The sequence below is a fragment of the Bemisia tabaci genome, chromosome 6, assembly GCF_918797505.1.
Source record: "Bemisia tabaci chromosome 6, PGI_BMITA_v3".
Classification (NCBI taxonomy): Eukaryota; Metazoa; Arthropoda; class Insecta; order Hemiptera; family Aleyrodidae; genus Bemisia; species Bemisia tabaci.
Window position 1 is genome coordinate 11145940 of NC_092798.1, and position 27210 is coordinate 11173149.

The window sequence follows — 27210 nt, forward strand, 5'->3', positions numbered from 1 at the left end:
ATTCAGAAAATTTCAAACAAAGCTGTAAAGCTGCACTTCTGTTGGTAAAATATATTGTTCGATGAGATTTAGGGATATCCGATGTCACTCAGTTCCCTTGTGTCAAACTGCACAGTTAAAATTGAAAATATTTTTTTAACAAACTCATGAAGTTTAGCAAACAATCCGTTTGATGTAACCAGTAATCTCAGTCAAATTCATACTGTTCATCATACAGTTTTAGAAAATGTTAGTCCATCATACATTCTCTCGGTTTATAGTGCACTTCATTTGCCAGATTTTGCTTGAATGAATAAAGTAGAATTGACAGTGTAAAATTGAATGGTTCGCCGTCTAATGTGGCATCAACGCGTGCCAAATTATGCCAAAACGAGGAGGTGATCCACTTCGCGAGACCGTGACCACGCCTGCTTAGCCCTACCTCAATTTTTTGCCTCGCGCCCTAAAAACTTATCCGCAATGTCAATAATCACTGATAGTATTCAGGCTTCGATCAAGACCTATCGTCGTTAATTTTAATGTCTGATTAACGTGTAAGTCCATTATCTAAGACTGTGAACAGATCGCAAATTGCAAGCCGGCGTATATTGTAGTATGTTGTTCCAAAACTAGTGTGTGTGTGTGTTTTTCTTTTTTTTTCTTTTTTTCTTTTTTTTAGTGAGGAGTGTTTGGGATAAAAAGTGCACAGCTCAAGCAGTGAGTGTGTTTTGAATTATGTGCTAATTTTTCAAGAGTTGGTTTTGAAGAAAAAAAATTCTCGCATTGTCATGCAAAATCTGCTAGAAATCGCTTTTTTGTCCAGGGTTATTTCTTTTGTTGGAATTTCAAAAAATTAGTAGGATGATTTTTAACTTCTTATGTATTTAAATTTAATTGAAATGTGTTCCTCCGCGCCGTAGTCTAAAGCTACGAACATTTCATACAAGGTAAGTTTTGTGACGTAAAAATATTTGTATCTGGTCACAAGGGCGGACTGGCTAGGGAAAGGGAGCCGGTGGGCGATCGCCCGCGCCTGGTCTGGCCAAAAAGGGTCTCGCAGGGACTCCTTTTGGCCGGGTCAGCCCTATATTATGCCAGTCGGGAAATGGAAGGCCATAGAGAAAAAAAAGGAGGTGTTTGCATCTTGAGGTTTGTTTACCCTGTGACGTAGGTCGGTGCAACCTGGCCAGCGAAATCCGGAATTCGGAGTATGAAAAACGGACCATAATGTCCCATATTTTGCTTAAATCAACTCATGATGCTATTTCAAGCACTTTTATAAAATTCCTTTTTTCCATAAATTACATCATTTTCAAGAAAATCGATGATAAAAGTCACTGAGCCGACCTACGTCATCAAAAAAATTCCAAGATGTCCGAAATGCAAACACCTCCTTTTTTCCCTCTATGATGGAAGTCCCTCTTTTGCCCGTTTCTTTACTTCAATGTAAACTCTTTGAAGACCTGTTTCAAGAGACCCACGGAAACTTCTTTGAATCCTTATAGAAAGTTTTCTTGGCTTCACTACACAGCCATTTAGGAGCCTCTTGGATGTGTATATGCCTTTATAAGAAGTCCTGCGCGGGCCCTATGCCTATACCGACGTATTTTAAGAGACTTGCAAGGGTCCCCTTTAAATTGTTTTAAAAGGGGTTATTTGAACCGTTTGGATGAGAGGAAGGCCCTTTTTAAATGCCTTGAAGAGGACCTCCAAGCTTAATAGAGGGCAAGAAAAGTTAAAGTCGTGCATTCATGCACAAAAAATAAGTAAGAAGCCAAAATTCCGCTTCTAACTTTCATTAATAATTTCATTTTAAATTTTCATTGATAATTAGGAAGACTTGTTTACGTAATTGAGATACTTATCTTTATGGATGTACACTGAGTGCGCATCACGGAACTTGTTTCCTATTCGGCAGACGTTTAGGTAACCTCTTATATTTTGAACATTTTTCCTCGAGATGCGCATCTGTTAATTTTCCTGATTTTCCGAGAGAACATGTAGACTTATTTCAAGGACTGGGGCGGTCACGTCGGAGAAGCTGTAGTTCATTTTTCGAAGGTAAGATCGATCAAAATTTCAAGAAAAAAAAAACAAATATTTCCTTACAAAAGCTTATATCCACTATAGTCAATAGTTTCGGTATATTGTTGGCTAAAAATGTTGGCTTTAAGTATAAAGTACTCACAGTACTAAAATGTTTTTCAGAAGTTATTCTCGGAAAATCCAGATCCATACATTCATTCCATATTTCCTGAGTGGACGCAATACTGAATGTCTATAAAGAAATTGACTAACTAACTAACTTAATGGCAAAAGGAACTACGTACACATTAGGATTTCCCTGGTAAAAATTGGCAGTAGAATCTGTGTTCCAAAATACCATAGACCTACGGCCGGCTGTAAGATTTCCAATAGCTTCTATAGCCGGCTACACAATTTCTTATAGCCTTTTATAGCCGATGGCGATTAAACAACTCACAGCCAGGCGATAAAGTATACAGGGTGATCCAAAAGTCCCTTCCACCCCCTCTAAATTTTTACCTAATTAAGGTAAAGATTTGAAACTTGGGGGATATTCCTAGGTCAAAGGGAGCTACTTTTTGGCCCCCCTAAAATTTTCAGGGGGGCCCCCTTGGGGGGGGCAACGGCCCCCAACTTTTAATTTTCAAATGGGAAGACCCCCTTTGTGATAGCTCGTTCGAAAGAGCATAAAAAAAGAAAACTTTTCGCACAAACCCGAGGTCAATATCTCAAACCGTTTCAAAATGGCGGCCGGTTAAAGTTCAAAATGGCCGAAAATTCACACCGGTTATTTATCGATGGATTTGCGCGAAAATCGGTATGTAGGGGTATTTTGACACGAGAAAAAAGAATTTGACGTTAGATTTTAAAAAAAAAACCAAAATTTCCAAAATGGTCGCCGGTTAAAGTTTAAATTGGCCGAAAATTGTCACCTCGGTTTTTTCCTGATGGATTTGCCTAAAGCTTGGAATTTGAGAGTATTTTGGCATAAGATAAACAAATTTGAACTTAGATTTCTAAAAAAATCAATTTTTGGTCATTTTGAACTTTAACTGGCGGCCATTTTGGAAATTTTGTTTTTTTTTGAAAATCTAATGTCAAATTCGTTTTTCTCGTGTCAAAACACCCCTACATACCGATTTTCGCGCAAATCCATCGATAAATAACCGGTGTGAATTTTCGGCCATTTTGAACTTTAACCGGCCGCCATTTTGAAACGGTTTGAGATATTGACCTCGGGTTTGTGCGAAAAGTTTTCTTTTTTTATGCTCTTTCGAACGAGCTATCACAAAGGGGGTCTTCCCATTTGAAAATTAAAAGTTGGGGGCCGTTGCCCCCCCGAGGGGGGCCCCCTGAAAATTTTAGGGGGGCCAAAAAGTAGCTCCCTTTGACCTAGGAATATCCCCCAAGTTTCAAATCTTGACCTTGATTAGGTAAAAATTTAGAGGGGGTGGAAGGGACTTTTGGATCACCCTGTATGCTAAACGTCACTAATTACGGATGCTAGGACTTAGTGAGTTTTTGGACCACTGCTCTCTTTTTGGGCCGTAGTATCTTGATTTATTTTGCGAGGAAAGCTGCGTACTTTTGATGGATGCCTTCCATTCCTAATATATTAGGGCGCCTTCAGTTTCGTATGATACTATGCAATACCTCTGATGTGAAATAGTTGCTTCAAGCGCCGTGGCACGCTGCGGTGCGGCAGGCGGGCAGCCAGCACTAAACGCGCATTGGCGCCTTCAAACCTAACAGGGATACTTCACGCGTTGCGCAATGCGTGAAGTATCCCTGTTAGGTTTGTAGGCGCCAGTGCGTCGCCGCTCCGCTTTGTGTTAGGCTCTAATATTTAATCTGGCGGAGTCAGCGTTATTCAACTCATGATTTTGAAATGTTTGCACATCCTGTCTGTATGGATTATTCTCGTTTTAATTGATGAAAAAAAAATATGTATTGAAGGAAAGCATGACGTGTGTTTTGTAAATATCGTATTAAGGTGGTTCCGTATCAAACTTAATGATTTCCAAAGCACAGGAATTTCTATATAATTTCTTATAGCCTTTTATTTACATAATTTCTTATAGCCTTTTATCTACATAATTTCTTATAGCCTTTTATAATCGATGGCGAAAAAGTAACAGCCAGGCGATAAAGTGTAAAACCCAGCGATAGGAATTATAGCCCGGCTGCATAATTTTTTATCGCTTCTTATAGCCCGGCCGTACGATTTTTTCCGCATTCTACAGCCAGCTATATGATTTTCTGTAGCCTTCTTTAGCCGGCTATAAGAATTTCTATGGTATTTTGAAACGCAGCTCTTATCGCTAATTTTTACCAGGGTTGTGCGTTTCGTTACAATTTTCGATTTTATTCATTTAATTATACTCAATTCCTTTTAGCCATTGGCGATGTTTAAAAGTTAACAACATTGTTTTTCCTCAATGGATCGTATTCGATTCATCGAATAGGTGAGATTGTATCGATATCGATTCAGTGGCGAGGTGCGTGCTTTGCGATATATCGATTGATCTACCATTTAAACCTATAAAAAAGGATCAATAAACAGGGTGTTCGCAACAAACGCCTTAACAATCGATTCTTTACCACAGCTTCAAATGGCGAAACATCGATAATCGATCATTCACGCCACGCCACTGTATCGATTAGTTTAACATGTACATAAACATAGCCTTAAAATCAATAGAGTAATCTGAGGGAACGGATTTCTTGTGTTGGGTATTTAATTCTTATGAGTACAAAATGGTAATGAAAATTGAAATTGCAAGGAATTCTCTAATTTTCAGCTTTTCTTACTGAAATCTTAAAATCTTTGTTTGACGCCGTTATCATCTAGTCTTTTGAACCAAACGATACATCGAACCACTATCGAATACGATCTATTTATATGTATGTAAAACAATCGATTCTTGGTGAGGTGCATTGCCTCGCCTAAAATCATTATTACTTGAAAGGATTTAAATGGAGGAACTACAGTGTTGCAAAATTGCCACTGTTTTTAGTGTAATACGTCAAACTTTGCCAGTTTGAGTTAGGAACCAAGGTGTTATGTTCACTTTTATTTTATTTTCAAAAATTTTGTTTATAAAGCTTAATAAACTATTTTTTTAAAAAAAATTTTAAATAAAATAGAAGTGAACATGACGCCTTGGCTCCTTACTCAAATTGGCATATTAAAAATGGTTTTACTCATGAACGATTTCATAAACACGTCAAACTTTGGTAGATTATCTTTTCTCCCGATGAAAATATTTTGATCCATCGGTATAGTCAATCCCCCTGACATATCGAGACATTTTGTGAAAGAAATAATTATTCATCCCGTTTTTAAACAGGTCGGACTCTTTTCGTTGCCGCCTTGAAATGGATGATGCACCAACCCCTTCAGCCGAAAGGATCAGGGAGGACGTGCAACACCTGAAGGATTGGATATCGAAGGAGCCGCACCTGCCGAAAATTGAAGACGAGAAATGGCTCCAAACCTACCTCCACACCAACAAATACAGCCTCGAAAAAACCAAGCGCAAACTGGAAAACCTATACACTTTGCGGACCAAACTTCCTCACATCTACAAAAACCGTGACCCCACAGCTCCGGAAATATTGCAAGCCAGAGAGGCAGTTACGGTTGCCGTTTCAGACAAGGTAGGATATTATGGACATATTTCTGCCATACGGAACTATGAGCATTATGACGTGAGCCCTGTTATCCATGTATTCTTATGGGTCTCAGGGATCATGCCTTAATGCCTTAATGCACATAGTTCCGTTTGGCATACATATGTTCATATAACAGTTCTCCGTGTTTCATATCGATGGTGAAACTACCATACCACATATCTCGTTTGCGATCTTTAAAAATATCCTTTCCACTCCGTATTCCGCTTCAACTTATGAGCCCTGTCCACAACGCTCTTTTCCCATGTTCACGGCTCATGAGTGCCGCATACTGTTGGCGCTTCGTTCCATCTGGTAGAATATAAAATACCGCTTTTCCATCTCACCAAAGGGAATCACGCCCTTTTTTACATTGTTTTCCACCTATCCACCTTTCCAGAGCACTCCCAAACCGTCCCACTCGTCTACAGTTCCTTATAGCAGAAATACGTCCACGTTTACTTTAATGCTACATATCCCTACTTTACTTGGCAGAGTAAGGACTGGAATACTTTTCAACTGGGCTAGGATAATGACTGACTCAAGTTTGCATTTTAAAAAAGTAGTTTTTAAAAAAATTAACAGCTCTCTCAATGATCGCTTTTTAGGACCGTATTCGTTATCGCTCCTTAGACAGCTCCTTCCATCAGGATACAGTTTACATTATGATTGAGTGACAATGATGAATACCATCGTAAATTAGACTGCGTTAAGCAGAAAGGAACTAAGCCATAACGGCTATTGCCAAATTTAACTGGGCAATTTACTTTTTCACATGAAAACGGTTATCTGGGCCAATTGTATTAAATTTCCTGCCCAGCTAGTACGAAGAAAATTCCTTACAATTTTCGAAGGAATCTGCACAAACGTTCTCTCGTAAAAAATTAACTCGCTTGGTTAAATTTGGCAATAGCTGATGTGCCTTGGTTCCTTCCTGCCAAGCGCGGTTCAATTGTGAAAAATTAGAACGGGTAAGAATTTGTCCCTGTATGACCATCAACGAAATAAGTCATCCTCAACACACATCGTCGGTCACATGCACTCATATAGACCTATTTAATGCAGGTGACAAAAACCGGCGGCATGATATACTACTACAAATTCGGGGATCCGGACCTTCTGAACATGGTCGACTTCACGAAGCGGATATTCATGCTGACGGACGCCCTGCTCGTCGAGTATCCCGACCTCAACAACTTCATGTCCTTCGTGGACTGCAACGGGATCCAGGCCCAGCACATCCTCAAGACGGCCCTCGGGGCCGGGCCCATGGCGGAGATCTACGACAAGGCCTACTCGGAGAGGGTCAGGGCCATCCACCTCATCAACGCCCCTGCGACGGTGCACCTCATGACCGACGTGCTCAAGAGGTACTTCTCCCAGAAACTCGGAGACCGGATCTACACCCACAAGCCGGGCAGCCTCAGCTTCGGGGAAGAGATTGATATGGACGTCCTGTGCTCGGATTTCGGCGGCAGAGGAAGCAGCCTCTCTCAACTGGAAGGTAAGATTGGGGGGGGGGGGGACATAGAGTATCTGTGTAGCGAGAGTATGGACAGATCGCTTCATGGAGAGCTTAGGGCCCAAAAGTGCAGCCACCCTTCTGACCAACTTCTGACGCACTAAAGTTCACTGCCAGTCTGTGGATTCCAATTCTAACGGAGATGGCTAAGAAAGTACATAAATGAGCGTTCTTCCACAAAAATGAGTAAATTTATGCAAAAACTAAGTCAAATACATGCTTTATAAACGATGGTTCGTAACACTGGACCACTAGAGAAGGTACGAATTTCAGCATTCTGATACATGATTCTTAACCAAAATTTTACGTAAAGCACGATGCACACAACGAAAATTACCGAAATTAACTCCTTCCGAAGATATTTAATGATTCTTGATGCGTGAATTCAAACCACCCGCTCATGAAAACTCAATGCTCTACGTGATTAACATCGCGCGCTAAACGTTATCATGACAGTCTCTGCGATATAAAAATCTGGCAACCTCAATCTTGACGCTTTGGCTCAGTTATAGCAAATTGCTAATAGCTTGAACAACACATGGTGGGAAATGAACATTGCTCGATTGAGAAGCTTGCTGAAACCGTTGTAGTGGGCGATTTGACTCACGTAGAGCTTTGAGTTTCTTGTGAGCGGGCAGTTCAAATTCCTCGTAACCAATGTGAAATAAAAACGTTAATATCTTCGTTAGGAGTTGGTTTCAGTAATTTCCGTTATGTGAATCGTGTCCTATGTGAAATTCTGGTTAAGAAACATGTATCAGATCGCTTAAATTCGTACCTTGTCTAGTGGTCCATTGTATTAATAAATCGTTCTGGATAATTGAAATTCATAAGTTGGCTGCATTTCTGGGCCCTGACTTTATTCGCGGAGGCATCGGTGAAGGCCTGATGGATTTTCGGAGTTTCACATCTGTCTATACTCTCGCTATACAGGTACTCTAGGGGGGCATGGTTTAGTACCTATAAGCCTGTATCACACTATCAAAATACTTCATCAAAATGTCAAGGTCAAGGTCAAGTGCTGTGATTGATCAAAGTCATCGAATAAGCCAATCACAACTCCTGACCTCGATATATTGATGGCTAGTTTTGATAGTGTGACGCAGGTCTTGTGCCACAATCACACGCTGAGTATTATGGGAGCTAAGTCATCTGTTGTATTTTTAATATTTTTCAATGGCAAATTATTATAGTCCATTTTCAGGATTTGGTTCCGAAGTTATTCCATTTAATCTCACTCAAGTTTAGTAAAATTAGACCCTCCATATCAAAGGTCTCCTTAAACCTCTCTTAAAAACAATGTAGTCCAAGTCGATGGTAAACCTACCAGACCACGTATCTCGATTTGCGACGTTGAAGACTCCTTCAAAAAAATAAAATGGGAGCGGAGATTATTAAACACCGAAAACGAGATACGTGGTCTGGTAGTTTCACCGTCGAAATGGAGAATCCTTGGAAAAATGAGCTCTTTCTGGAACGACCTTCAGCATACCCCAAAATCTCATCGTTTTTTTCTCCATGCACTTCTCAAAAGCGATGTGTTTATATTTCAGAACACACTCAGCAGTTGTTGGAAAAGCACAGAAAGTGGTTCATGCAGCAAGACGATATCTGCTCGAATGAAACCTTGCGGAGAAAAGACGATAGCCAAATCGAGGAATTAAAGGGCTCCTTCCGTAGGCTCGAAGTGGATTAAAGATTCAGTACTTATGAGAATGATTTGACTGTCGATCGATCGTTGGGTGATATTTGAATTTTGAGAACAGTTCACAACAATGACCCATTGATGAGACCCATTTTAAGACACTAGGGGGTACGCCTCCTGGTCGCTATGCGGTCCAACCCCCGAGAAGCTTCGCGCGCCTCGGGCGTTATGCGCAATGTGCAACGCATAATACTCTCGTGGATTTATATTTTTATGGAAGGTCGGAAAATGTATTTCCAAAAATCCCCGAACGTCACATCATTCTGTCACATTGTCGTGTCCTTCGATGAGATATTCACTGCGGACTTATTTTCGGAGTTGATTCCGTGGTGTTTCTCCAACATATTTTGAATGTAAAAACCTGTCGCACAAAAGCTAACGTGATTTACACGGATTTTTCTTTTTTTAACATCATAAATCCAAAAATTATCTTTTGATCAACAGATTAGCAACTGGATTAAAACTTAAAAAGAACCATCACATCAATTTCTTAAAGAATCTAAATCCTAATTAATTCTAAAAAAATAATTAGGAGTGGTTTTGAGCTTGACTAGGCTCATTGGTTTTCTTCTGTCAAAAATTCAAAGTCGAGCAAAAATATTGTGAATTTGAAAGCGGCGTTAACTTTTACAGCTAAAATTAAGTCTCATGGAGTAATAACAATCCAGTCCTTTTTTTGGTTCGATCTTACTGCACTTTAGTTCCTTTCTACTAAACTCGATAAAACTGTTATTCCAGCAGATGGTGTTTTAGAATCACCCTCGCGCTGACTGTTCAGTTCACGACGCAACCTCGCTATATGTTTTTGCACGTTATAACTGTGATTTTTTACAAAACTAGACTTTAATATCATAGTAAACTTATTCAAAGAATAAAAAATGAATTGATGAAAAAATACAAAAAGAATGCATGTGAAACTTTCGGCCTTGTTATTTTTCCCCTCTCTAGATAATTTATTTACTGAAAATCTGTAATTGCATCTACGCCCGGTAAGAAGCGATGATAATAAATTGCTGCTCTATAGCAAATTGAAATTTTGATTTATCGATTAATTCGATTAGATTTGATTATGACATGTCTTTGAAGATTCATTTCACGCAAACATGAAACATCTGAGGCTTGTATCTATGAAACTAAAATAATCTGATGTCTCTCTGTTGTAAGCTTGTAAAAATTGGTACTAAAGCACGGAAAAAAGAGGTGATTTTTTAAAACTTACAACTCGTCGGAAGTTTGGCGTATGTGAAAGGATTCATTTAAACGCATAAATTGACAATTTGTCATTTATTTTTAGCACTTTATAAATTTTCGTTTAACAACATTAGAGTACTACAGCTTCAACTATGTACATTGAGAAAAAATTATTTTATTCATTGGCCGTGCACATATAATAAATGGAAACTTTACTGTAACAGATTTTGATTGGTACTAAACTCTTTGACCACCTCATAATGCCTCCCAGTCAGGAAATAAACCTGCATTCCTAGCTTTTAAATTCCCAGAAACACGAAATTCGCACCTTTCAAACACTTAAAATGGATTAGATAAAACACTGAATTGGATTTTCTACGACGAGTTTCAGCGCACAGGATTGACATGAAGTATTAGAGTAGTAATTCAACTAAAAAACTTTGAGGTAAGTATACTAATAATATTTCAATTTAAAAGTATGTAGTAGAAACCTTTGATCCATTTCAAAGATAACTATAATCAGAGGATTTTTAGAAAGAAATGGACGTCTTACATGTGAAAAAAAATGATACGTTTTTTCTAAAGGCTTTGTTGACCTGCACGACATAACTCTTTTTTTAAAGCGATGGCAAGTCATTTTTCCTCAAATATTGTTTCCTACTACAAATTGTCCGAATAATTTACACATAATCGTTTTTTGTCCCACTGCAGTTAGTCCTGAGAGTGGTATTTGCCATTGACTTTATCCCTACAGGCATTAGTCCTAATTTAATTTGTAAACAACATAACATACCTCACAAGTTCAATATATTGGTTAAAATTATAGAGTTGTCTCCCAGATACCAATCTAAGTAGTGAAGTTTGGTCGACATCTTTCTGTTCTTCTCATGTTTCAGTCTCAATTACAATTAGGAAAATTGCCCTTAGAAAAAAAGCGAATAGGACGTCTCATTTATAAGACTTACGGTAAATGGAAAAAATAGTAGAAAAAAGTATTTGGGAAACTTGTAGTAGGAAAATAATTAGGAAAAATTACCTTGCACCTTTCAGAGCAGCCCTCGCTTTAAGTATGTTGGCTTAAGAACCACCCAGTCAATAAGAACAGCTATCTCATGTCTCCGTAATTGAGGGGCTCCAAGGACAAGGCGCATTTTTAGAAAAAATTGAGACATTATTGATTACAGGTAAGAACAGTCAAATTCCAATTTTTAAGCATCAAAAAGTCAATTTGAACTTTTTTTTCCGCCATACGCGTCCATGTGATTTCGAAACTCCAAACACGTATTTATCGAAATAAAAAAAAAACTACACTTCTACGCCTTGTCCTCCTAGCCCCTCAACTGATACCTCCGTTAAATATTTTTGTGCACCGATCACTCGAGAACAACCTTTCCGCGATGAACATACATCATATGAGGGGCTTGGAGGACAAGGCGCATAAGTGCAGTTTTATCTACTTCGAGATATACGTGCTTAAAGTTTCGAAATTACATGGATCCTTATAGCGAAAAGAAAGTTCAAACTGACTTTTGATGTTTAAAAATAGGAATTTGGAAGCGCATTTTTCACAGAGATTTTTTTTAAGACTAGGTTCAGTTGTAATCATTAATATTTCGATTTTTTCAGAAACTGCACTTATGCGCCTTGTCTTCCAAGCCCCTCGTATAAAACCGCATGTCATAAATCGTCTTGAATTTGCTTGGACAATGGTCACACGATAAAGGGTCCAACCCCTCCAAGCCCCTCAACTGATACCTCCGTTTAATTTTTTCGTGCGCGGATCACTCGAGAACATCCTCCGCGATGAACATACATCTTACGAGGGGCCTGGAGGACAAGGAACATAAGTGCAGTTTTAACTATTTCGAAAATACGTGTTTGAAGTTTCGAAATCACATGGATCCTTGTGGTGAGAAAATAGTTTAAACTGACTTTTTGATGTTTAAAAATTGGAATTTGGGAGCGCATTTTTTACAGAGTATATCTTCAGATTAGTTTTGGTTAAAATAGTTAATATATCAATTTTTTTAAAGTAAACGAACATTTTTGACATAGTTTATTTAAAGAATAGCTTTAGTTGAAATCATTAAAATTTCGATTTTTTCAAAAACTGCACTTATGCGCCTTGCCTTCCAATCCCCTCGTATAAAACCGCAAATCATGTTTCGTCTTGCATTTGCTTGGACAATGGTTACACGAAAAATGGTCGACTGTCAATATGCACGCGAGCACATGCTTCTTTAAATGCTCATTCGCTTTGAACTAGCCTCAGAACAGACCACATTGAAAAAGTCGATCACTCACGTGAGCCGTGAAAATGCATCACGTGTAGTTTCCATCCATTCTTTGTTTTTTTTTCTTGCACACTAACGACGCTGAAAGGACCGATTTTTGTCGTAAACATGCAAATTATGCTCTTTGACTGCAAACTTTGATTTATGTTTTCTTGCGCGATAACCACATCAAAAAGGTCAATCACCAATGTGGAGATCCTCACATGCATCTGAAATAATGTATTTGATTTTTACTCAAAACATGTCAATTATGAGAGTGAACATGTATGACATGATGCCACAAAACTTCCTTTCTTTCATATTTTCTCGAGCACTGATCGCATGACTAGGGTCGATTGTCGCTGTGGACAAACATGTGTGTCTCAAGAGAAGCCTTCCGTTTAAAAGTTCGTGAGCATTGACGGCATGAGTAGGGTCTATCATCGCAGTGAACCAGAGTGACGTGTTCCCTTAATGAACTCTTCGTTTTATAATTTCTTGAGCATTGACCGCATGAGTAGGGTCGACCATCGCAGTGAACTCGAGTGACATGTTCCTTCAATGAACCCTCCGTTTTAAAATTTCTTGAGCATTGACCGCAAGAGAAGGGTCGATCGTCGCTGTGGACAAACATGTGTTTCTTAAGATCATCCTTCCGTTTAAATTTTCGTGAGCATTGACAGCATGGATAGGGTCGATCATCGCAGTGAACCAGAGTGATATGTTGCTTTAATGAACTCTTCGTTTTATAATTTCCTGAGCATTGACCGCATGAGTAGGGTCGACCATCGCAGTGAACTCGAGTGACATGTTTCTTCAATAAATACTTCGTTTTAAAATTTCCTAAGCATTGACGGCATGAATAGGGTCGATCATCGCAGTGAACCAGAGTGACATGTTCCCTTAAATACCTCATCATTTTAAACTTTGCTGAGCATTGACCACATGAATGGGGCCGATCGTCGCTGTGAACACACAACATGTGGTCCTTAAGATTGCTCTTCATTTTAAATTTTTGTGAGCATTCACCGCATGAGTAGGGTCGATCGGCGCTGTGAACAATCGCCAGGTGTGTTTTCAAGCGAGTCTTCGATTTAAATGAACTAACACAATGATCACACGAAAACGGTTGATCATCGCAGTGAACGTGAGTGACATGTTCCTTTAATGAACCCTTCGTTTTATAATTTACTAAGCATTGACGGCATGAGTAGGGTCGATCAGCGCTGTGGACAGTCACTTTGTGTGACTGTAAGTGAACCTTCGTTTTAAATTTTCCTGAGCACTTGTCACATGCGTAAGATCGATTGACGTTGTGAACGTTCCGTGCATGTGACTGTAACTGAGCATTCGATTTAAATGAACTAACACAATGATCACACCAAAATGGTCGATCTCCGCAGTGGACACAGATGACATGCATTTTCAATAAATCCATCGTTTTAAATTTTTCTGAGCACTGATTGCATGAGTAGGGTCGATTGATGCTGACGACACATCCCACATGCGACTTTAAATCACCTTTGGATTTAAATTTTCTTGCGCAATGACTACACGAAAAAGGCCTATCATCGCATTGAACCTGATTTAAATGTTTCCTTACTGAATTTTTAGTTTTAAACTTTTTAGAGCATTTACCGCAAGAGAAGGGTCGATCGTCGCTATGGACAAACAACAAATGTTTCTTGAGATTATCCTTCTGTTTAAATTTTCTTGAGCACTGACCGCATGCGTAGGGTTGATCGATGCTTTGAACATGCACCACTTGTGACCGTAACTGAGCCTTCGATTTAAATTCCTTAACACATTGATCAAACGAGGAAATTCGATTACTGATTTCAATTTCCGTTTTGTGCCTTTCAGATATAGCTCTTGATTTCAATCCACCAAACAAATTATCGTTTGAGGAAGGTCGATCTTTTGAGAGAGATTGATACTCGGTTTGAAGCTCCACAATGTCCGTTGAGTTTGAGCCTCTCGCGAAAGCTTGATCACCGCTGTAAGCATGGTCAGAGGCAGTTTTTGAACTTAAAAATTTCTTGCGGGAACTAAAATTATCTTCTACTTGAACGGAATTTGCAGAGATATGGTGAGGCAGTTTTTCATCTTTGTTTGAAACAATCCTTCCTTGGGATTTTGATTCTGGGAAATGTTGAGATTTGTGTCCAGGCGACTTTTGATGATTCATGGGCAGGTTGTAAATCTCTGGATTGTCTTTGACCTCATCGTGATGACAGGCATGGCATGAACCGAAATCCATCTGTAACAGAACATTACAATAATTGTCTTGTAAATATCTATTTTTGAGAATATTATGAACTTTGCCGACAAACAAACTTAAAATTCTACATTAATTAAATTTCTTTGTTTGATATTTCAGCATTTTCATATTTAAAATATTTATTCCTAACTTTAAGTTTGGAAAATCTACGGATAAATTAGGCCCTTAATTACTGGTTACTCGTTTATTTTTCCAAATGTGGCTTGGTTCCTATCCATTAAATTTGGACCAAACTGATCCCAGTGGAGCAAGTTTGAATTGAAGGAATCAGACGTTATGCGGAAACTTTATTGAAAGCACGCAAAACGTTTCTTCGTCACTTTGAAACGTAGGTACACTGAAAAAAATGTACCTATGCACTCACGCTACCTAAAGTATGAGTCGGAGCCACTCACACTACATTTACACACGCAGAACTCAATTTAAACTAGGAGCCTATACGTGTTTGAAAAGAACGCGGAAAAATGAATAAAAAATTTTCATTGAAACTTTTTCTAAGTTGCCAAATTTTCGAGAAAAATTGTTCCAAGGAGCCAAAATTTGATAAATTGCTACGCCTGGTTCAAGAAAGTGGGGTACAACTTTCATATTGACATACATAACAGCTCTTAACCATATATACAACATATCAAAAAAGTATAGTTGTACCCGGATTCCCACGATGTGAAAATTGACCGAGATGTCGTGTTTAGCGGTCTTTCTTTACTTGAAACTAGCTCTTTTGAATGATTTTCGACCTTAGTCAACCTCCGTGGGTGCCTATGCGTACTGTCTATATTTCTCTACGCAATTTTCATTTCTGGCCGCAAAAATGGCTTCCTATTGATTTTAAAAGGCCTAACGGTCCAATGTTGCCAATTTTTACCAATTTTAGGGGTTTTTTCAAGTTTACAAGTGTAAAACTTAATTTATTCTAAAAATTGTGTACATTTTCGGAAAACTTGTAAAAAAATACATGCATAGTGTGCTTCTTAACTTTTCCCTACATTGCCAAATTTTCGAGAAAGATCATCCTGAAGTGCCAAAAATGCCAAAAATTGGATTTATGATCACGTCGACCTCCCATGTCCAACCTCTCCTAATAGCTTGATCCACTTCGTGGACGGAGGAGAGGCCCATCTGATTGTTCAGAGAGAGCTGATCATATACAATCAATACTTATACAAGACTCATTTCACTGTATTGATGGATAACTGTCACGTGACATTGTACCTCAGGTTTCACCTGTAGAAACGCGTCCATAAATTGCGATGAGGGTGTAGCTTCTGATGCATTTGAACGGCTGCCTGTTAGATGCAGGTCAAATCTCTCCAGGACGACAACTGGATTTAGTCGATCATGAAAGTCGCCATAGCTCGTCTCCCGATGAAGACCTGAAACAACGATAGAAAACCATATTAGGGGTACAGAAAGTTCTTCAGGGTACGTTTTCACCAGCGGCCTGATCATTGAAATTGATAGACAAAACGATGGACAAGGAAGCCATATGGAGTATGGAAGGATCTTATAGGAATCTAAGTAGACGGTTTCTATAGACTAAATGATGAATTTATGAACTATTTACAGGGTCATTCGTGGGTTGCCGTTCGTTAGTCTATTATTACCTACCTCTTTTGTCCATTGTAACTATCCGCTTCCATCAATAGGATCCTTCCATACTCTTCTTGTCTTCTTTATCTAGAGCTTTGTCTATCAATTTCAATAATCAGCCTGCAACAACAACGGTTTTTTCCATACACGCACTATCACACGACACAATCGGAGTATAGCTTCATTATATTTCAGTGGGAAAATGTCCACGGTAGAGGTAAAACCAACAAAACATTCACCCAGCCCCAACTGGAGTAATTTACACAAGAAATCAGTGTGCAAGGAATAAATGAACATACTCGTATTTATCAAAAGCAAAGTACCTACGGAGCTTCCAGTAAAAATAAATGCACTTCTAATCATTTTAATTCGCTTCCACCGCGAATTCCAATTATTGCAGACGGTGAAAGTTGCCCGCCCGCGCGCACCTCTTAAAGCGCCTTCAACATCGTAGAAATACTTCAAACGCTACACTGATACATGCATAGTCCTGCTGTGCAAATTGCCTATTTTGCGCCTGCTGAAGTGTTTTGAGGTTTACTCGCAATCCACCGCCTTCTTTCCTAATCTAAGGAGAGCTAAGTGAAAAACTAAAGTAGGTCGTTTGATCGTTCGGTATTTATTTTGGAGACAGCTGTAATGGGGATCACAAAGAAAAACAGGCGAGGGAAGGCTCCAAGCTTTAATATACAAATATAAAAAAAAAACTCCGTTATAAAATGTCGTGTCCCCGTATGGGGGACTGAAGTGTCACAGGGTTAGCAATCCTGCGGACCCCAGCTGGTAACCCCTGCCTCAAAGGGGCCATGGACATGGTCACCGGCTTCAAGGCGTATGAACCACCCATGGAAGGGGCTGATTGGGCTCTTAGCCGTAGTGAAGGCAGCCAATCTACGAGAGCGTACTCCGAATTCAAACGCTGGTCCTCCAGGTTGGGGGTTGTGTCATCGGGCTAACTCCCCGATACCCGTAAAACCTACGCAATGTTAAACGACCTAATTTATGCCTCGGTGAACAACGGATTAAACGGATATTTCGACAAAAATTACGCAAAAGGACAATGGTATTTGGGACGTGGAATGTCCAAGGCATTTCCAATAAACTGATGGAGGTTGTTTCGGAGATTAAAAATAATAACGTTAACATAGCAGTAATTACAGAAACGAAAAAAAAAGGATATGGCTCTGAAAGTTTGGGATGCTATGATATGTTCTTTAGCGGCGTAAGCAAAGATCAGCGGGCCCAGCAAGGAGTGGCGATTTTGGTTCGGAACGACTTACGTAAATGCATAACTTCTTGGGAACCGATCAACGAACGAATCGTCAAAATGAACGTTACTGTGTATGGTCATAAGATAACCCTCCTTGGAGTGTATGGTATCAACGATGATGCGCCAGTGGCAGCTAAAGACCAGTTCTTTGAGCTCCTGAACGATGAAATCTTAAAAGTTGGAACCTCAAGGGAAGTTATCGTCTTAGGCGATTTGAATGGAAGAACAGGACACCGGATTGGTTGCAAGGTCGTTGGTCCATTCGGTGAAGATGTGGTCAATGACAACGGGAACCGCATCATCGAAGTCTGTGAGCAAAACGAGTTAAAAATCTTAAACGGATTCTTTCAACATCGGGATATTCATAAGTATACGTGGGTTCAACGTACTCGAGACTTAAGATCCATCATCGATTATGCGATAACAAACCAAACAACGAAGATAAAGGTTCAACAGGTGAAGGTGTGCCGAGGGTTATCTTGTGGCAGTGACCATCATTTCCTCAAAGTAGAAATAGCTTTTCCTGTTAAAAGTTTCCCACATAGCGTGCCTCAACAGCAGCAGCAGCAACAGGGAGAGAAGGTCCAGCCAGTAAGGTATAACATCGATAGTCTGCACCACCAAAGTGTCAAGGATCTCTATAGGAAGCGGTTAAATGAAAAACTTGATGAAAAACAGGATTTCTGTGATGCCGAAGATCAGTATCAATTCATCAAGACTTGCATCCACGCTGCGGCTAGAGAGGCCCTTGGAGTGCGCGAAAAGATCACCACTGAATGCAAACCTTACTGGTGGGACAAAGAGATTGAGGAAGAGATCGATGCAAAGAGGCGAAAGTACCACTCCTTCCTTCACTCCAAGAGTGATGAGGACAAAATTGCTTACAAACATGCGCAAGCAAAGGTACGAAGACTCATTACGAAAAAGAAAAACGAGTCCTGGGAAAAAAACTGTTCCAGAATTAACACGTACCTGGGAGGAAGGAGGAGTGCGGAAAGCTGGAAATTGCTAAAAGGCTTGCGAAGGAACATGAAGAAGGATATTATATCTCCGATTACAATCAACCAACTAGAGGACCATTTTAAAGTATTATTGACGGAAGGGCGACCCGAGTTTCAAGATAGCGCTGCAGAATGTAACGAAGAAACACAGTCCCTTGAGGTTAAACTCGAGGAAGTTGTGAAGGCAATCAAGGAATTAAAGAATGTTAAAGCTCCAGGGGCTGGAGATATACCATCACAGTTGATGAAATGCGGAACGGGAAAGTTATTTCAGCTTCTAAGGGACTTGTTTGATCGTTGCATTAAGGGCGAGGAAGTACCGAAAGAGTGGAAAGAATCCTGGATTTCAGCTAAGCACAAAAAAGGAAAGAAGGATGACTGCGAAAACTACAGGGGGCTATCTGTCGTAGGGACAGTTAGTAAAATTTACGGGAAAATTTTAAAAGCTAAAATCGAAGAAGAGTGGGCTCCATATGAAGCAGAGGAGCAAGCAGGATTCAGGGCCGGTAGGTCAACTGTCGACCATTTATTCTGTATCACACAACTGGTTGAGAAAAAAATGGCCGTAGGACAGGAGCTCCATCTAGTTTTCGTTGATCTTCAGAAAGCGTATGATAGCGTTCCACTAGTGAAACTCTGGGAAGCCCTGAAAAAATCGAATTTTAGTGATGGACTTGTGAATGCGATTAAGAAATATTACTGTGGAAGTTTTACTAGAATTAAATGTCAAGGGAGGTTATCTGGTGGTTTTTATGTTTCTAAAGGTTTAAAACAAGGATGTTGTCTGTCACCTACTTTATTTAAGATCTTTCTAGAACACGTTTTAAAAGAGTGGAAAAAGAAGTGCTCTGGCATGGGCGTTCCCCTAAATGATACGGACACATTGTATACTCTATGTTTTGCTGATGACCAGGTGGTGATCGCGCAGGATGCGGATGACGCTGAATACATGACTCGGAAATTAGTGCTAGAATATCGAAGGTGGGGCCTAGAGGTCAGTGTCAAGAAAACGGAAAAGTTGACGATTGGAGGGGATCAGCAAGACATAGAGCTGGAAGATGGACAGTGTATTAAAAGCTGCGAGCATTACAAATATTTAGGAGTTCGAGTATCCCAGGATGGAAAGATGGACCAAGCCATAAAAGATCGAAACCTGCAGGGAAGGAAAGCTATTGCTATGTTAAATAGGATTCTTTGGGATCAAAGTATCTCTAAAGAAAAAAAGAGAATGATTTATAACACCATAATCAAAAGCATTCTGACCTACGGCAGTGAAGTGTGGCCCATGAAAGAGCGTACCAAAAAGATTCTTAAGGCAACTGAGATGGATTTCTGGCGAAGATCAGCCGGAATCTCGAGGAGAGATCACGTAAGGAACGAAAGAGTCCGTGAGATCATGAACGCCGAGCAGAACATCGTGCACGAAATTATGACCAAACAGCTTGTCTGGTATGGTCATGTTCAACGAATGGCGGATGATAGGTTGCCTAAGAAGGTGCTAGATTGGGTTCCTCCTGGGAGAAGACGTAGGGGACGCCCAGCAAAATCGTGGATTGGTGGCATTCAAGATGAGATTACAAGATGCCATCTACCAGATGACCTCTGGATCGATAGGCAAGGATGGCGATTAGGTGTCGCAGAGCGCCCGAGCGCGCTGTAAAGCGACTGTAATGTATGTATGTATAAAAATGTCAGCCTTTTTTCCAGTTTTCAGGAAGAAAACTCAAGGTTTTCAGCACAGCGGAGATACGCGTCTCGACTCGAGTCAAAAGTGATTACTGGCTTATCCATAAAAGCACCTATCTACGTAGGGAAATTAATGGTACAAACCTTTCTAAAATGAGCGAGAAATAACATTTCCTTATTGCAAAATGCAGTCAAATCGTCTATTTTTCGTTTTTGATGGAATGCGCCACTTGATGTCCTCAAGATCAATGGGTCAGAATTTGAAGCCATCATTTGGAAAAAGTAATAAGTATGGGAGGGAGAACAATACTTCTACTGTATGAAAATTTTCCCATGATGGGGGGCCCTAGATAATGAATATCAATATTGTAGAAACATTTTTAAAGGCTATAAAAAATGAAAATAAATATCTGAACTAAAGTGAACTAAAAATCAATTATATTTTTAGAGCAAGAAAATATATAAGTGAGCTTGATCGTTATATGGTCATGGGCGTGTTTGAAGTAAACCGTATCTGTAGCTATTTTTGTTGGCTAAGCATCATCAACTATTTGAGTAGCCAGGAGGTTGAAGTAATGAATTATATTATGTTATTTTTTTTCATGGAATATTGAGATTAAAAGGGGTGCCGATAATTCGTGAAGTCTAAATTCCAGTCTAAAGAAGCGCACATTTCTCGGAATTCCAAGGGCAGCAAGTTGAATGGCACGGCACGATTGCACCCGGAAATCGTGTTTGTGGCAGTTACATCATTTGCAAAAAATCTATTCGATGTCCACTAAAATGTTGGAAATTATCTCCTTCTTACCCTCTGAATCTCCTTTGAAGTCGTCTAAGATAAGCTTTTCCGACAGCTTGATTTCTGATTGGAAATTCGGCGACTCGAATGTCATTATCCCTGCAGGAGAGTCGATGTTTGGCTCCGGCTTCGAGACCAATTGAAGGACAACATTATTGTTTGAGTACCCTGAAAATATACCATAAATTTGTTCAATATTGGTTAATAAGTAAGTTCCTAAAAAGGTACACGTGTAATAATAACACAGGGTGGTTTGCATGGTTGCATGGGTACTCGGAAATCATACAAAAAGAGAGATTTTTACCAAACGGGAAAAAATTACTTTTACGCCATATCAGTTCACCTTCAATTTCAGTTTAAGCAACATGGTTGAACAGTGGTATCGTCGTAAACTGCGACATGCTCGCGGTGGAATCATACTTTAAAGAGGCTACTTTAAAGCCGGGGAGAAGGAGGAGGAGGAAATGGAAAGAAAAAATTTTTAGAAACATCACGGTGTGGACATTGCGATACGAAAAGTATGGAGAAACATCCATCATTTCAGAACTGCCGCTTTATTGAACGTGCATTTATTCGCAGACTTAAACGCATGGTCAGAAAAGTAGACGAGCACAGGTTGGCAAGCACAATGCCACCAAGACATTTGTTTTCTTTATTCTATTTGTCTCTCCCTCAACCGTCGTGCAAGAACCCCCCCCCCCCTTGTTGTCCCGAGCAGCATAAAGCAACCAAAATATCCAATTAACTTGGAATAATAATAATACTATAACATAAATTCAACCATTACCATTTTTTCTCCAAAAATTTGCGTATTCTAATATTATGTTCCATATTTTGCAGTTTCTTATATTTTTAGCATCAATATGAGTGATTCTTAAAATATGATAAAATTTTGATGCCGCTTGTTTTTCATACTTTCCTTCTTAACGCCTATTTTACACACAGGATGGCCGATGGCTCCGACCAGTGGCATGACGTGCTTTGCGATAAATCGATTGATCTGCCATTTGAAGCTATAGAAAAGTATCGATGAACAGGGTGTTTGCAACGATCACCTTGATAATCAATTCTTTATCACAGATTAAAATGGGGACATATCGATAATAATCGATCATTTACGCTTCGCCACTGGCCTATAGACCTACCCTACCCGGCTTTTTAACCTAAACCAATTCTAAGAATTTCAAAAGCAGCCCATGCGTCCGAAATTACGACTGATTCTTTGAGGTGGGGGACAGAACCCCCCTCTGAAAAATTTTAGCTCGGGAAATTTATGTAGAGACTCGGAAGAAAGATGTTTTCGTGGATAATCGACCTCAAGTAATTCGACTTTAAAGCCCTGTCACCGTGGCGTTGTCATAGAGTACATAGAGTCGTAATGTAAGTGGGAGAGCTGGCACCAATTTTGAGCATTTTCCAGGTCCCGAATTTCGACACTCCTGTGTGATACCGGGTCACGTTTTCAATACATATTCGATTGTCTTCGATACACGGGGACCCGGCCATCCGATGTAAACAAAGAAGATAGGAAACACTACTTATTCCACACCGCCATTTTGGATCGAATATGTATCGAAAAAGTGACCTGAGCTCGACGCACACTGGGCTCGGAACTCGTCGAGCAGAACATGGTGCCAGCTCTCTCATTTACATTACGACTCTATGTACTCTATGAGCGTGGCCCCCAGAGGCTTCTTAATGGGGTAAAGGGGTGGGAGGGCTGAGGCTCTGAACTCGTGAAAGTCAAGTTATGAGTTAAGATTAAGTACCTGATTATTTTCGGTGCTATGATAGTCCGCCAATTACTTCAGGGAATAATTCAAAAGCTTTAATTAATCCTTAAAGACTGCTGTAATTGATGTAGATCCTCAATTCACAGAAAAGGTTCAATTTCGCCCTTGTCTTTCATGGGGAAAAATCCTCTCCAACTCAAGATTTTTTTTCCATGTGGGTACACCCGAATATCTAGCGTCTTCCACAGACATATAATGGACCACTAAACTTTGTGCACTCTTTTATTTGAATCATTTTCTATTAGAAGGGCGTAAATCCAAAAATTCATGAGCCCTGGTTTTCATGGAGCACGCAGCACGCTAGGGCTCATGAGTTTTTGGACTAACGCTCGCCTAACAGAAATCGATTTAATGTTCTGAAATTACTAGGCAAATAGATTGTATGGTTTACTTCGTCCCGTTTTTTGGAGCTAAAATTGTGGATCGTCAGTGAATATCTACAGGAAAATCTGAATACACCAAGCTCGTGCGATTTTTAATTGCTTCATACCTGCAAGTTGAGTTTTGTCGTCCTTTGCTTCCTCTGTCTTGATCTTCAACAGCAATGACGAAGTTATATATTTTTGTTTATCAGAGTTACATTCTCCTGGGCCGTCCACTTTGACGTACGGTTTTGCAAGTGGCAATATCGGCCTCTGATGCATATTATCTAAATGGTATGAATCGTCACCAACTGTTTTGAAATCAACATTTACTAGATTCACAATTGGCACAATTGGCACATTTTCCTTTTTATTGCGAAACATGGTCCTCAGCCAAAGATCTGGAACATACCTAATTCAAATGAGTTATTTTTAAACAAGATGCATTTAAGATTCAGAGTAAATATTTTTGGTTCTCTGTTGATCGTTCATAATACAATCGACCTTTGGGAAAAGGGGCTTTCTTACAAAATCGATTGCTAAGATGATTGATCAAGTTGCCATTTACCAGATGACCTCTGCTCTAGATCGGCAGACAAGAGTGGCGATTAGGTGTCGCAGAGCGCCCGGGCGCGCTGTGAAAGCGACTTTAATGCATGTATACAAAATCGAAGTTATACAGGAGACGCGAACAACCTCTTAATTTAGAAATTACTGACTGAAAAAATTTAACGATAATACATGTCTTAGAACTGACTAGTACTTAATTGTACTGAAATTTTGAATAACCTAGATTGAAATTTTACCGAGTTTCGGAACCTTTAAAAAATTGCACCTATCCTATTTTTCCACAGTTTGGATTTTTTACAGAAGTTTTGATGAAAAAATGACATGAAAATCGAGTATAAGTCAAGTATAAATTAATTCATCATTTTAATGTTACATGGTAATAAGTTAGGAACCACGTGAGAAATAAATGAAGATCACAGGTTGTCAAATTTACAGCAGTTGAATGAGCACTGCTCTAAATGACAGTTCTCCATGTCACTCTCAGCTTGAGTAGTTGGCCATTTCATTATTTCACGTAAAAGCGTTTGTGCTTGTGCGGAACATTTTGGAGGCACTTTGAAATATCGTTCATTTTTGATGTGTTTGCTGTGTTTCATGATGCATTTGATGTGTTTGTTGTGACACACAACACACAACAAACACAAAAAACACATCAAACACATCAAACAACACAAACACATCATTAAAAACAATCAACACAAGAACACAAAAACACATTAAACACATCAAACACAACAAACACATCACGAAACACAATCAAACACATCAAACTGATAATCACATGTATCGATAATCGCAATACGGCAATGCTGCGGAAGCGGTTGCTTCGCAACCGCGGGCCCGTTCCTCTCCCCAATTTTCCCATTTTTTGACGATAAAATCCCTAAATCACGACCGGGATAAAATCGAAGTAGCCCAACCTGTTATCCCGGTTTCTTAACATCGTTACTTAACAACTCGAGGTCAATACTGCTTTCAATGAAACGATATATCGAAGATCGATATCCTTCCTGTTTTCGCGGTTTCCTAATAAAGGTTCGATATCCTTCCTATCATCCCGGTTTCCTAATAAAGGTACATCCCGGTTTAATCATGACTATCCTGTATAGGTAAAATTCCTCCCTTTTATCCCGGTCTTTATGAAGAAATCCCGTTTTATCCCAGTCAATACTGCTTTCAATCAAACGATATATCGAAGATCGATATTCAAAGATCGATATCCTTCCTGTTATCCCGGTTTCCTAATAAAGGTTCGATATCCTTCCTGTCATCCCGGTTTCCTAATACAGGTACATCCCATTTTATCCATGACTATCCTGTATAGGTAAAATAAACGATTTATCGAAGATCGATATTCAAAGATCGATATCCTTCCTGTTATCCCGGTTTCCTAATAAAGGTACATCCCGTTTTATCCATGACTATCCTGTATAGGTAAAATTCCTCCCTTTTATCCCGGTCTTTATGAAGAAATCCCGTTTATCCAGTCAATACTGCTTTCAATAACGATTATCGAAGAACGATCACAAGATCGATATCCTTCTGTATCCGGTTTCCTAATAAAGGTACATCCGTTTTATCCATGCATCCTGTATAGGTAAAATTCTCCTTTTATCCGGTCTTTATGAAGAAATCCCGTTTTATCCCAGTCAATACTGCTTTCAATCAAATGATATATCGAAGATCGATACACAAAGATCGATATCCTTCCTGTCATCCCGGTTTCCTAATAAAGGTACATCCCGTTTTATCCATGACTATCCTGTATAGGTAAAATTCCTCTCTTTTATCCCGGTCTTTATGAAGAAATCCCGTTTTATCCCAGTCAATACTGCTTTCAATCAAATGATATATCGAAGATCGATATTCAAAGATCGATATCCTTCCTGTTTTCGCGGTTTCCTAATAAAGGTACATCCCGTTATGTCCATGACTATCCTGTATAGATAGAATTACTCTTTTTATCCCGGTTAATATTAATAAATCCCGTTTGATACGTAGGTATTATGTTTAATATCGAATGATTTAAGGGAGCATACATTCAAATTTCCCGGGGATTTTCAATGACGTTTTCTGATTGGTTAATGAACGACCAATGAGAATGCGAAATGACACGGACGTACACACAAAAAAGGCCTTATTTTTTTTTACTATAGTAAGATAAGATAAGAATGCTTGAAGTATACGCCATTTCTTCCGGAAAATTATCAGAAAAGCTGAAAGTATTTTTTTCTCGGCGTAAAACGTTTTTCCTGTGGGCATTGAAAAAAACAAAGAAATCATTCAAATAATAAAATTGATATGGTAGGGGTGAGTACAGGTTGTTCTCTTTTCAGCACAGGGATTTTCTACTAAACTCTTACTGAGGTGAAGGAAATCTAATATATTTTCGCTACAAAATAAGGTAGGCGACTGATAAAATATTAGATCAACAAGAACAGTATCAGATTTGGGATTTTTCACGTGTGGGGTATTACTACCACACCTTGGTTGAAATTGTAAGCCATTGCTTTCTAGGTTTCCCCCCTTAGGTTGGTAGAGTTATCGTATTGTAAGCCTTCTGGCCTGCTACAAGAGTTTTCATTACTAGAAATTGTATCGAACCGAAAAATAAAAATAAAACGAAGTAAAGAAAATTGTGAAACACGATGACTCTTGCATGATTAACGTGTTCTTTTCCTTGAACTTCAGCTATTTTTATGGCATTCCTCCGGTATAACTCCTCTTTATTTTTCCGTTTGTTAAATATTCTGTCGTAAGTACCTGAAGGAGAATCTGATTGCACTGCACTCCCTAATTTTAAAACACTCTTACACACGGAATACTTGAAACACTCTTTGTACAGCGAACTGTCAATGAGACACTGGTTATTTACAGTAGGATTACAGATTTACGTTGCTTTGACGACAATGCCCTGCATCGTTGGCAGCTGAAACACGGTCTACCTTCCAAAGTTCATGAATCGTTGATGATAACATCGGAGGATTTGTTAGATGCGATAGGAATCGGACAGCAATGTGCGTCTGAAAAGCGACGCGGCACGCGCCAAGCCGCACAGTGGATCGAGTCAATTAGAAGAGAGGGCGGACACATGATATTTTTGACTAAAACTGCAAATTTTGATGTTTATTTCGTCACATTTTAAATATTGAGAGGTGCTTCAGATGGAAAATTTCACGAGGAAATCGATGAAACACTTTTAGAACCTCAGAGTTTTGTATTAGCGGAGTTATAAGCGTTTAAAGTTTCCAAATTTTGTCCGACCTCTCCTTTTGACGCGATCCACAGTGCGCCGTTAAAGAAATGCTTACAGTGATCACGCCGAGCCCGCGTAAAAACGGGTTATGTGTTACATACATATAACTCCTTTTTCCAAAGTACATACAAGATAGGGACCCCCTCATTTCCCCCTTTCCGTTCACGTCACCCCTCTAGTATTTTCACAGGGTGTGTGTCTTGGTGTGGAGAGTCGTTCCCATGCAAAAACTCAT

General features: G+C 39.4%; 2 protein-coding genes across 4 annotated transcripts; one reads left to right on the forward strand and one right to left on the reverse strand.

Annotated features, from left to right (window-relative positions):
- The first annotated feature begins 560 nt into the window (after window positions 1-560).
- Window positions 561-9820, forward strand: LOC109038691 (alpha-tocopherol transfer protein). Of its 2 annotated transcripts, XM_072301895.1 has the most exons (5): window positions 561-926; window positions 1814-2040; window positions 5355-5664; window positions 6742-7180; window positions 8752-9820. In XM_072301895.1, the coding sequence occupies exons 3-5, from the start codon at window positions 5383-5385 to the stop codon at window positions 8892-8894; spliced, it is 864 nt and encodes a 287-aa protein (XP_072157996.1). In that variant the 5' UTR covers window positions 561-926; window positions 1814-2040; window positions 5355-5382; the 3' UTR covers window positions 8895-9820. The 2 variants fall into 2 exon arrangements, with proteins under 2 accessions (XP_072157996.1, XP_018909396.2); XM_019053851.2 differs by lacking the exon at window positions 1814-2040 and having other exon boundaries at window positions 562-926.
- A 352-nt stretch (window positions 9821-10172) lies between these two features.
- On the reverse strand, window positions 10173-26681 carry LOC140223738 (uncharacterized). Of its 2 annotated transcripts, none has more exons than XM_072301892.1 (5): window positions 26483-26681; window positions 23278-23561; window positions 21004-21162; window positions 15861-16021; window positions 10173-14627 (listed from the first exon to the last, which is right to left on the reverse strand). In XM_072301892.1, exons 2-5 carry the CDS (start codon window positions 23531-23533, stop codon window positions 12714-12716), a joined length of 2490 nt encoding a protein of 829 aa, XP_072157993.1. In that variant the 5' UTR covers window positions 23534-23561; window positions 26483-26681; the 3' UTR covers window positions 10173-12713. The 2 variants fall into 2 exon arrangements, with proteins under 2 accessions (XP_072157993.1, XP_072157992.1); XM_072301891.1 differs by having other exon boundaries at window positions 23278-23550; window positions 26483-26680.
- Window positions 26682-27210: the final 529 nt, after the last annotated feature.